The 12,792-nt window shown below is 40.4% G+C and overlaps 1 protein-coding gene across 3 annotated transcripts in view; it reads left to right on the forward strand.

Moving 5' to 3' along the window:
- LOC117384393 (CREB-regulated transcription coactivator 2-like) overlaps nt 1-12,792 on the forward strand; it is a 31,116-nt gene that overhangs the window by 12,720 nt on the left and 5,604 nt on the right. The window contains exons 5-14 of one of the 3 annotated variants that reach the window (XM_033981710.2): nt 683-751; nt 1,232-1,338; nt 2,962-2,988; nt 3,066-3,145; nt 3,261-3,310; nt 5,005-5,270; nt 7,512-7,975; nt 8,881-9,024; nt 10,364-10,546; nt 11,418-11,489. In XM_033981710.2, the coding sequence (XP_033837601.1) occupies nt 683-751; nt 1,232-1,338; nt 2,962-2,988; nt 3,066-3,145; nt 3,261-3,310; nt 5,005-5,270; nt 7,512-7,975; nt 8,881-9,024; nt 10,364-10,546; nt 11,418-11,489 (1,462 nt within the window). The remainder of the gene's footprint in view (nt 1-682; nt 752-1,231; nt 1,339-2,961; nt 2,989-3,065; nt 3,146-3,260; nt 3,311-5,004; nt 5,271-7,511; nt 7,976-8,880; nt 9,025-10,363; nt 10,547-11,417; nt 11,490-12,792) is intronic. The other 2 variants (XM_033981711.2, XM_055227938.1) reach the window with 2 other exon arrangements.

Consider the following 12,792-nt stretch of genomic DNA (forward strand, 5'->3'; position numbering starts at 1 on the left):
ATGTTTTAAGGCTGTAACACCCCTCACCACGCACTTTATACACTTTTCTCAGATGGGCATTTTCTCACATTTCCCTCTTGTTTAATAAATAAATAGTAACTCACATGTATGTCACAGTTCCTCTGACCATGCCTCTTTGTCCTGGCGCAGCTCCGCTGTAGTGTCGATCGAATGTTTATGTAAATTTGACTGAACGCATTCTGTACTGTACAGGAGACAGAGGAGACCGTGAAAGGTGAACTGCGATATAATGAGGGACCAATGTAGTTTATTTTGACCAACCTGCTACTTGAAGAATACACATAAAGCTCTATTTGAACACTTTAATGCGAAGAGATAACTGCACAAAACATGACTACACACCTTTCCTATAAGTTTGTGATAAAAAAAGACTGTGGGTGAGCTTGTAGTAAAAATAGCCAAGCCTGGTTTTGTTGGTACTCCTCACCAGGACCACGCTCCTTCCTGACCTATGACCTCTGGGATCATAAAGGCTCTTTTGTTGTAGAGTTACATTTTTGTTGATTTTGAAAAAGGTGGCAGCCATTTTCTCTCCTCTTCATCGCTTGCTCCCGTACTTCTTCCTTCACCTCCTTTTGTTCTTCCTGGATTCTTTGCTTTCTTTCTGCCCCCTGGTGGCTTCAGGAGGTTTAACGTGTTGTTCTTGTCAATCGTTGAAAAGGAATTGGTGTGGAAGCTTCGCGGGGGACAAAAGCCAGTTGTACCGTCTCCCCTCTGCGGCACTGAACAGGTGAATCTCTCTCCTCTCTCAAACCGGGCGCCAATCCACAGCAGCAAACTCCAGATCTGTCCACTCCTTCCCTGGTTTATCTCTTATATTTTCCACTGTTTTTTTTCCTTATTCGTCATTGTTTTTGGTGATGATGAATTTACAGTTCAGTATCTTTTTATGAAAAACAAAATAACAAAAATGTTTGAATATATGGTGCAGAGGAAGGAGAGTGAGTATATTGGTACAGAGGAGGGACAGTGAGTTTGTGAGCACTTTGTTGCTCACACAAACGTTATACTCCACAAACTATATGAAAGAAAATCATTAATATAGAAAGTATATGTGCCATAGTATGAGTGAGATTTATGGTTAATCTATCTACACGTGAGATCTCTGGCTAACACTGAGCTGTATCAGTATACATCAGATCAAAGGACGCACAGACTTGTAGCTCTGAATCCTAGGGCATGAATTTGATGTTTTTTGTTTTAATTTCAGGACAAATTCCGACTCTGCGCTTCACACCAGCGTCATGAATCCTCCTGCAGCAGACCCCTTCACCACTGGGGGGCACACTCTCACCCCACAGAACAGCCGGAGGACAGGTGAGACTAGCGCTCCGCTCACAAACTTACATCGCCCATGCTCCTACGTGACAATTCTCCATAAATATACAAAAACATGATACAAAACTGAACACAGCAACTTGACAAACCTGATGTGATGTGCAGTAGTTTCATTAGTGGGATGCACAATGATTGTGTTGTGATAGCACTCTGGTGGAGTACTTGGTGCGGGGAGCGAAGGGAGAGGAAAGTCAGAGCGTCAAAATGAAACTTACTAAAACATGTTAATACGTTGTTTTCTGTGAATATAGCATGTTCAAAACAATAAAAGATAACATGGTGATCTAAATATATTATGTGCTACAGTTAATAACCCTTAGAAGTAAAATACCCCTCTTTAAACCCAACCGCAGTAGTTTCTAATAGGCCCAGTTCTGACCTATTTGTTATTTGAACAGGTTTGAATCTGAAGAAAATAAGTTTCTAGTTTTGAGTATAGTTTTAGTGTAAAAACTATACTCAAAACTGTGTTTATATATATATATATATATATATATATATATATATATATATATATATATATAAAATATGTGAGACATGTGCAAAACAAAACTACTTCTTTCGCTCACATCTCCAGGTGCAGCTCGGCGCTGAGGCTGAACACTAACAAGAACTTAGATTTAAATATGACCTGTCCAGCCAGAACCACACGCTTTTACAATTTTGCTTTTGTACTGGCCGTGATTGACAAGGTGATTAACAGAGAGATTCATGGTCCATTTTTGTCAAAACAAACATGGCGGCTTACATGTAAAAGCATTTATGAAGAATCAACAGAAGTTCTAAACTAGAGGTTTAGTGGGGCCCACGGGCCAAACGTGTCCCTCCAAGGGGTCTTATTTCTTCTACAAGGGTTCATTGATATTTTAAGAATAATCTATTTTGATTCAAATTTGTATCGAAAAGACTGTCAGGAAGAAAGACAGTCCTGTCTATTTCTTAATATTAAAGTCAGTAGGATCATACATTTTTTGAAGAACATTAGATTTGGGCCTCGACCCACTAATGTGCATTCATTTTGGCCCTCAGAGGAACAAAATTTTGGCACTCCTGTCTCTGAGGTCAAAGTTTTAGATTTAGTTCTGAATCATAGTAAAATACTCAGAGCAGTTAAGAGCAGAGGAGAGACATGTGACTCAAATAAGAGGCTGTGATTGAATGTCCCAAATTCTATTGTCATGATATTAAATTTCCAATCTGATTTTCATAATAAGAAATAGACTCGATACTCAATATTGTTTGTGTGTATATACCGGTATGTGTGTATATGTATGTGTGTAATCCCTCAGTCGTCCAGGTAGGTTCCATAGCGGACCATGGGCGTATAATAGTTTCTATCCTGTGAATGGGACTTTTTTTAGTTTTGATACTTGCTTAAATTAATATCTAGTTTTGATGCTAATTTCAGTATTGATTAGTATCTGATTTTTGAACTTTTGACAACCCTAAGTTCCAAATAAGAGGCTCTGATTGGACCATTTTGTTTGTCGGATGCGCTGTATGTTCAGGTCTCTCGCTCTCCTACAGTTTGAACAGAGCCGTTGGCACTGATGGGTAAAATGTACAAAACTAATGTGTAAAACTAATGTTTGTTCTTTCCAGGTCAAAATGATGGAGAAAGAGCCAGAAGTGAGTTCACTCTGATACATTATTTGAAGGATTTTTAAAGTAAAATCTGTAGTCACACAGTGCTTTTCATCCCTCAGTGTTCCCGTACCCTGTTCCTCCCATTGAGGAGAATGTGTTGAGTGAAGGCAAACTGCTCAAGCCCTGGGACACCAAGAAGGTACAGATGGCAGCCATTTAAAATTCATAATAGTATGTTGAATATCTAATGAAAACTACGTTAAAACATACAGATTTAGGAATATCAATGTTGGAATATGTTGTTTCTGTTGTAGTTGCCAATGCTCTCATCTCGACCCAAATCCTGTGAAGTTCCAGATATTAAGTAAGTTCTTTTCTAAGTTTTAGTGTGGTCACAATAATACAATTTCCAACTCTATTTTGACTTTGAAGGTATAGGCTTGATTCTCAAAACTGATTCTGATACAACGGTGACTATAAAGAAAACCTCTTTCTTTAGACAATAGAATGGGATTTTCAATGTTAAATGGTAGTACTTTTTTATTCCCATGTGACCTTTTATCTGTGTAATCCCTCAGTGTCCAGTAGGTTCCATAGTGGTCCATGGGTGTATACTAGTCTGTGTGTCTTATACTTGAGAAAGATACAGCTCAAGATCATTCTAAAGCGATTCAGGAAAGGTTAATTTATTTTCTGTGAATGGGACTTTTTTGTACTTGCTCAAGTTTTAATACTAGTTTTAGTCTCTCATAGTATCTGATTTTCAATACTTTTGACAACCGTACTAAGTTTTAAACCTGGGTTCACAGTTTAGGGGTGGGTTTCTTGGATTCTGAGGTTTTATGAATGCAGCATAAACCTTCACAGAGAAGACCTGAGCATTATGTCATTTGTGCTGTTTCTGAGACAGTTTTAGGTTTTGTTTTGGTCTTGTGGAAGAAATTTCCAAAACCTCGACCATGTCAAATGTCTAAAAGCACACCTTATTGTGGCTTATTGTGTAACTTACTATTACTCATTATTATGTGGAACTTGTGTCTTTCAGCTCAGTGTAGTCAAGCATACCATCAGTATTATTCTTGATAGAAAATTACAAGTGTCTGGTTTGGCTAGTTTAGATGCATTACTTACGCCCTGACACCGGGTAGCATGATGGTTGAGTGGATAGCACTCTCTCCTCACAGCAAGAAGGTTCCCCATCAACATGCACAATGGGTAAAATTCTCCAGCTAAGGTGGTTTTCACATATGTTAGCGCACTCTGTGGAGCAAACCCAGTGCGCATTTGATTTAGTTTTGTTTACTTTACTTTTAGGTCAGTCTTGTTCATGTCATTCGTATCATTCAGCCCAAACACGCACCATGAGCCATGAGTCCATCAGCTGATTGCCTAAACTTAATTCTATTACAACAGGCTTCAAGCAGACAGAGCCCATAAATACTTTGTGACGACTGTACGTGCCACTGGTATTAAGTTGAGCCAAATGGCCAGACAAACGTATCAAACAGAAGCTCAGCGTCCATTCACATACATATACATGATCTGAGCACTTTTCTTTCCCCAATTCCAAGTACTTTTACTGTCACAGCGGAGTGTGTAGGTCGGCCTGAGGTCAGCTGTGTTCACGCTACACTCGCCTCACTCCAGAGTGTGGGTGGAGCAACTCTGAGACCTCCTGTTTTAAGCGCTCTTGGAACAGGCTTTTAATGCGGTCCAGATTACGACTCACACCGGCCCAAGCACTGCTCTCAGAGCGAATGGTCTTTTACGTTGTCCTAACTAGAGGCAGGGTGAAAACGACCTAAGGTGGTCCTGACCAAGACTAGCTCAAGAGCTGGAGATGGGTCCCACTGCTCCTGACAGTTTTAACCCAGAGACCTTGACACTGAAGGATGGGTCAAATGCAGGTTTAACACAGAGACACTGAAGGATGGGTCAAATGCAGAGGACACATTTTCTAAGGTGTACTTACAGTCTGGCCTCCTGTACATATTTATTATTGCCATAGTTTATATCCGCTCTGGATAAATGTATTTCTCCTGTCCCTCCATCCCTCAGTATCTTCACGTCTCCAGAGCAGCCCTCAGCGGTCTCTCACAGCGTCCCTACAGCTCTGAACACTGGAGGCTCATTACCGGATCTGTCCATCCTTCACTTCCCCTCCCCCCTCCCCACGCCTCTGGACCAGGACGAGCCGGCCACATACCCTGGACCCTCCCCTCTGAGCGGGGGCAGCAGCACTGGGAACCTGGCCTCTACCCTCACCCACCTGGGCATTACCACTGGGAATACAGGGCCAGGCAACTACCACCAACACACGCAAGGTAGAATGGTCAAGTCACTCATTTAAAGCAGATCTATTGTGCCTTAGTGTACTCTATAGTTATAATCTATGACACCGGTGGATCATTATGTTATAATTTGGACATTTTTCATCTAAAGTGAGATAATGAAAGAATAAAAATAAGAATAAAAGTCTGTTGGCATCCGCATTGGAAAACTATGGGTTTGCTTCCAAATAAACAAACTTACTCAAAATATGTAACCATCTGTAACCATATTGCATTTTGAGTATGAGGAACAAGAAAGTATTTTTGGTTTTAAGTCTACATTTAGAAAATCGTGCTTTAGGGGTATTGTTTCAGTAGCATTGAGTAGTTTCAGTATCATTGTTATATTAAAAAAAAAAGGAAAAAAAAAGGCACTTCAAAGGTGACTAGTGTTGGCACAATACTACGACTCTATACTCAATTCCGATTCCGATACCACGATGATAATACAAACACGCTTTATTTAGACAATAGAATTTCATTTTCAACATTAAATGGTAGTACTTTCTTTTCTATTCCCTGTGGCCTTATTATCTGTTTAATCCCTCAGTGTCCAGGTAGGTTCCATAGTGGTCCATGGGTCTATGTATCTTATACTTGTGAAAGATACAGCTCAAGATGATTCTAAAGATATTCAGGAAAGGTTAATTTCTGTCCAGTCAATGTGACTTTTTTGGTATTGGTACCTGCTCAAATTTTATTTAATTTATTGGTTTATCCTAACAGGAACTATGTGCAAACACAGTCATCTCATAAAAGAAGAGATGCTTTACACAGTTTTTTTTTGCTAAAGCTAGTTTCCTTCTGCAGTCCCTGGGCAGGTTAACAAACAATTAAAATATATCCAAATAGTCACCCATTTACAGTAAAGTCATGCATCTCCAATTCTTTCATTTAAAAATATCAGACTCCACACTTTTAAACACATTTAAAATCACTCAAATACAATGTCAGAACTGACCATATAGCCTATATTACAGTTTACCACGTGCAAATACAAACCAGTGCTGATTCTGTAAAAGACCTTTTCTAACATTAGAAGTTTCTCAGTTCAGAGGAGAGTTTAAGCCTGTCTGGGAGCTTTTCCATTCTTTAATGCCCTTGTATGAAATGAGTATCTAGTTTTGATACTATTTTTAGTATTGATTAGTATCTAGTTTTCAATACTTTTGACAACCCTAGCAGAGACACCTCTCTGCCCTGACTTAAGTCAGAAGATGAGAGATGGAGAGTATTTTTAGAAGTATGATTTCACCTGCTGTTCCACCTGGGACAAAGAAACAGGCCACAGGCAGCTTCTATTTATAACTCTACAGAAAACATGGAGTTTGGGTCCAGACAGGTCAGAAATAACAGCTGAACATCTGCTTATGACAGAACCAGAAGAAGGGTTAGGGCTGAACGATTCGGGAATTACAATTTTTCTGACAAACATTTGCGATTGCAATTTAGATTTGCGATTTATGTTTTAATTATAGGATTCTCTTCAAAGATCAAATTTTATACGCATCCAGAAGAATTGACAAAAATATTGAAATCTGAACTGACAAACTAATATAAGAATCACATTTTTGCGATTAATCTTGTAGCCCGACTGAGGATGGTTCGATGCTTGGTCCAACTGTTGTGTTTACTGAACTAAGGCTAAACTTGGACTAAACCTAGACACGGTCATGTCTTAATGGTGAAAACACAGATGTTTTTGTGAGCGTTTGTGGTGAACGCAGCAGAAGTGATTCAATCTCGGGGAAACCCAAACCACACATGTCACATTTTTTAAATGTGCAATCTGCATTTCAGATAATATCTACAGAACGAAGAGGCTACTTTCTCATGTCCAACTATCATCAAAACTATGTCTGCAGGTTTTGTTCTTTGTGTTGACTGAAGAGGAGACATTTGTGACTTTAGCTGGTTTAGTATTGCCATTGGGAATCATTTATTAAAGGGGGAATTATGCAAAAGCTTTCGACCATGTTATAATGTCATACTCATCGAAAACATGCCTGAAGAGGTTTTTTATTATCATCCATGCATGTTTGCGTAATCTAGCGATCTCTTTCTAGGCTAAAGCGGGGACTAAAGCGGGGACTAAAGCGGGGACTAAAGCGGGGACTAAAGCGGGGACTAAAGCGGGGACTAAAGCGGGGACTAAAGCGGGGACTAAACCGGGGACTAAACCGGGGACTAAACCGGGGACTAAACCGGGGACTAAACCAGTTGTTTGTTTTGCAGGCATGCTGGCGTCTCTACAGAGCACGCTCAGTAACCCTTCGCTCCCGTCGTCTCTGAGTAACCCAAACCTGCAGTCCTCCCTGAGCGGCCACGCTTTCCCCGCATCGCTACACTCTTCCGTGTCCAATCCCTCACTTCAGTCCTCGCTCCACTCCTCACTGTCCAATCCCTCGCTTCAGTCTTCGCTCAGCTCTTCCCCCTCATCTCTCAGCAGCCAATCACTGCACTGCCCCTCCTCTCTGAGCAGTCAGTCGCTGCACTCGTCACTCAGCAGCTCGTCTCTGCAGTCAGGAGGAGGAAACCCCGCCTACGGTAGCGGAGTGGGCGGGGCCTCGCTCAGCACGTCACCGCGGCGTCGGGCACAGCTTTCACCGCTGATTCTGCCTATGGGCGCCGAGTCTCGGAGGCACCACGCCAAGCAGTTCTCCCCGACCATCTCACCCACGCTCTCCTCCATCACACAGGTAGCACTCATTTTTGAAAGTGTATTATACTATTTATATTGCTTTTAATAGGGCTGTACTCGGCTAAAGACATTGGTGGTTGACAAAAAACATGCCCTGCTAATCGATTGACTAAAATAGGGTGTGTAAAAGTCCCAAAACTATTAAATATCTATAATCTGAGCATGTCAGATCTGACACAAACTACACTCATAACTTCACCGGAGTTCATATGAAAACAAATATCCAGAAAGTAAGTACTAAAATTTTTATCCAGCTCCCAACATACCTTGCTGCTGCTGCTGTTGTACCATAGAAATTCCTAAAAGCAAAATAAAATGATGAGTCATATGGTTGAATAAACGTCTAAAGGAGCACAGCCCTGGTTTTTAAGAGCGAGAGATCTTTATTAAAGTAATTTTACCAAGGACCCCATTAAGACTAGTTGGCCCTTGGGACAGTTAATGTGAATTCTAATAAACATTTTTTTTAAAAAGACACTCAGGTTTCTGGTGCGAATGAACGTCAGGCTAACGGACTAGCATGATTAATGCATATTCAGTAAAAGACTCAAATTTGGGAACGTCATGCTTTCCAGACCTTAGAATTTTTTGTATTGTGGCATAGGGTGAAACTATATTTGGTTACGAAGATAAAGTCTCAATACTCAATACCAATTTTGATACCATTTTCAGTACAAATTAATCTTACTCTCTCTCATATTACCATGTGACTTCATGCTGGTTTGATAAAGTCCAGACTTTTCTAAACTATTCCAAATTGTCTCATTTTTTCAGTATCAATACTTCACTACTTAAAATGAGTATTTATCTTTGATACTAGTTCTTTTAGTATCCAGGTATTGATTCTTGATAACTGTGACCCCTCTGTGACCCCTCTGTGATCCCTCTGTGACCTGTGTTCAGGGCGTCCCGTTGGACACCTCCAAACTGCCTTTGGACCAGCGGCTGCCTCCCTTTCCTTTGAGCCAAAACCAACAGCGACTGCAAACGCAACAAATGCACAACCTGAGGAACAGCCTGAGCCACAGCGCCACCTACGGCCCCACGGTATGTACAGCACCATTTATTTGCTGGCCTACTCTTTGCATAATTGTTTTAAATCAGACGCATTGGATGGTTTCCGGGCATGAACAGCCCTTTTATGCCATAGCATCTCTATTGGATTCAGGTCTGGATTAGGCCACTCCAAAATCCTCATTTTGTTTTTGTTTTTTTAAACCATACAGAAGTGGACTTGCTGGTGTGCTTTGCTTTGGATCATTGTTCTGCTGCAGAACCCAAGTGCGCTTCAGCTTGAGGTCATGAACTGATGGATGGACATTTTCCTTCAGGATTTGTTGGTAGAGAGCAGAGTTCATAGTTCCAATCATAGCAAGTCGTCCAGGTCCTGAAGCAGCAAAGCAGCCACAAACCATGACACTACCGCCACCATTTTTTTTACTGTTTCATGTTCTTTTATCAAATATTGTGTTCATTTTATGCCAGATGTAACGGGATGCACGCCTTCCAAAAAGTTCAGCTTTTGTTTCATCAGCCTACAGAATATTTTCCCAAAAACTTTGGGCATCATCAAGATGTGTTTTGGCAAAAGTGAGACGAGCCTTTATGTTCTTTGTTGTCAGCAGTAGCTTTTGCCTTGGAGCTCTGCCATGCATGCCATTTTTGCCTGGTCTCTTTCTTACGGTTGAGTCATCAACACTGATCTTTACAGAGGCAAGTGAAGCCTGCAGTTGTTTAGATGTTGTCCCCACTTCTGGGAAGGTTCACCACAGTACTATGTTTTCTCCATTTGTGGATAATGGCTTTCATCGTGGTTCGCTAGAGTCCCAAAGATTTAGAAATAGCTTTGTAACCTTTTCCAGACTGAAACATGTCAGTTACTTTTCTTCTTATCTGCTCCTGAATTTCTTTGGATCACGGCCTGATGTCTTGGGTTAAATATGGCAGACTTCACCTTGTCAGACAGGTTCTGTTTAAGTGATCTCTTGATTTGAAATGTCTGGCTGCATCAGGCCTGAGTATGGCTATGAAATTGAACTCTGGCTTTCCACAATAATATGACACAGTTACCTAATCATTTAACAAGGGGGGCAATTACTTTTTCACACAAGATCATGTAGGTTTGGATAGTATTTTTCTCTTAACAAAAAAAAAAAATCACAAAAAAGCTGCATTTTATGTTTACTTGGGTTATCTTTGTTTAATATTTAATTTGGTTTGATGATCTGAAACAGTTAAGTGTGATGCACATCCAAAAAAGTAAGAAATCAGGAAGAGTGCAAATATTTCACAGCACTGTAGGAGGATGGGAGGCATCTAACACACAGGGATTCAGATAGATTGGGATCTGACGCACACATTAACCACTGCTCTCTGTCCCCAACAGAGGGCGATGTCGCTGAACACGCAGAGCTCTCTTCTGATAAAGAGCGAGTCTTTAGACCAGTGCAGCTCGTCCACTTCCTTTCCAAACCAGCTCAAACAGGAAGTGGAGTCAGAGAGAGGTCGGACGTTACCACAGCTGCAGCAAATCAGCCACAACCTGGCCACAGACCTGGGCCTCTACAACGTGAGTCCAGCTCCACGCAGTCACATATGCCTGTCACCATGATCTGCCTGTATGCCTAATGTTCAGCAGTTACCATGGTGACGCAATGCAGACATTAGCAATAACTACCAAAAATGTAAAAAATAAAATAAAAAAATAAAATACAAAATGGATTTAAAGCACATATTTTCAGGAGCCTGTGATCAGTCTGAGCGTTCTGAACTAGCTTGTGACTTTAATACTATTTGAGACTTGTTTAACAGCACAGCTCAGCTCACCTTTTGTAGTTCCAGGTTCAGACAGAGCAGCGCCTACAGTTAGAATCACACCCCCAGGGAATGTTGATCAGCTGCAAAGTATAAATATTGGCGTACTGTTACAATAAATAAAATAAAAAATTGTTGCTGTAATTGTTGCTGTAACCTTGAGTAAATTTACCTGAGCACACGACAGCTATGGATCCACTTGTGTATCATTTGTAAATCCCTAACATTTTACAAAACAGAGGACACAAGACTGTGGAAGACATAAATATTGGAACAGGACTTGGATGTCCTGCCACGCTCAGATCAGACCCTGAGCCACACAGCTTTGAGCATGTTTTATGAATGTTACAGGTTCAAAAGGCTGTAATTTAGAATCATGTTGAGTTGTTTGGACTTGCATTCACCGATTTAGGATTTTGTGAAGAACAGTAGTAATGGGACTTTTGGCTCCTTTATGAACAGATCCAAAAGATTTGATCCCATAAAAGAGCCAGTCTTTTGAATGGCTCTTTAAAATGATTTATTTATGTGACAGAGGCCAATGTGAAAACTAATTTAATCTATAACTAATCAGAGATATACCAAGCCTCAGATCTCTTTTAAACTAAATGTTTCTTCTTCCTCAGGATGCCTTGTTTAACTCTCTTCTGGATGACCCCTATCTGAGTCTGCAGCTTGCAGGGAAGTCCAACCAACAGGTGAGGCCACCAGAGGGCGCCAAATCTGTAGCAATATGTCCAGAGATGCACAAATGTCCATAAGACTTCTATAGAGGTTGTGCCATGACATAATTTTAGTTGAAAAATGCCCCTCAGCATTATTACTGAGTAGCACTGAGGCAGCACAACAGATAAAATGTTTTTCTTTCATTTGTTTTTGTCTCATTTTAGTTTTTGCTTCACAATGATGATTTAATGATTTTCTCAGCACACAGACAGACAGACAGACACACACAGAAACATGTTCTTTAAAGAGAGAAAGGTTCAGTTAATCTGTGTCTGATCCAATGCCTGTATCAGTGATAAATGTGAGTGTGTCTGCAGTGTCCCTGTGGTTAAGCTTTAACTGGTTTTCTGATGTGGACTTGAGTTTTCTGGTTTAGTTTCAGATTCAAACTATATATTTAGCAGAGTGGCAAGGCAAGGCAAGTTTATGTATATAGCACAACTCGTACTCAGAGTAATTCAAAGTGCTTTACAGAATAAGAAAGACATTAAAATACAAAACACAAATAATCACAAATAATTATCATAAAATTACCATTAAAACAGAAGTCATATGCACAGCTAAACAGAACTGTTTTGAGCCTGAATTTAAACATTGTCAAAGTAGAGGCCTGTCTCGCATCTTCAGGAAGACTGTTCCAGGTTTTAGCTGCTTTAAAGTCTATTCTTTAAGCTACAGGAAGCCAGTGCAGAGACCTGAGCACAGGACTTATGTGCTCGTACTTCCTGGTTCTAATCAGGACCCGAGCAGCAGTGTTCTGGATGTACTGCAGCTGTCTTGAGGCTCGTTTAGAGAGGCCAGTGAGCAGGATGTTACAGTAGTCTAACCTACTGGAGACAAATACATGGATAAGTCTCTCTAAATCTGGCTTTGACCGTAGACCTTTGATTTTTGCGATGTTTTTTAGATGGTAAAAAGTTGCAGATGTTATTGATTTGATGTGGCTGTTAAAGTTCAAGTCTGAGTCCATTATTACCCCTAGATTTCTGCCTGATTTGAAGGTTTTAAAGAGAGAGACTTGAGGTAACTGCTGACACTTTCTCTATGTGTCTGTGGGCCAAAGACTATGACTTCGGTTTTGTCTGAGTTTAGCAGAAGAAAGTTGTTTTGTGTCCACACACTGAACTGTTGAATGAAGTGGCAGAGTGAATCCATCGGCCCTTATTCAGACTTTTATATTTGTGACTAAACTGTATCAGGTTTTTCACATTTTAGATTTAATGTTTAGAACTTTTTACAGAAGAAAATGTCATTATTCACCACTGACTCTCATAT

This window comes from Periophthalmus magnuspinnatus, chromosome 16 (assembly GCF_009829125.3).
Source record: "Periophthalmus magnuspinnatus isolate fPerMag1 chromosome 16, fPerMag1.2.pri, whole genome shotgun sequence".
Lineage (NCBI taxonomy): Eukaryota > Metazoa > Chordata > Actinopteri > Gobiiformes > Gobiidae > Periophthalmus > Periophthalmus magnuspinnatus.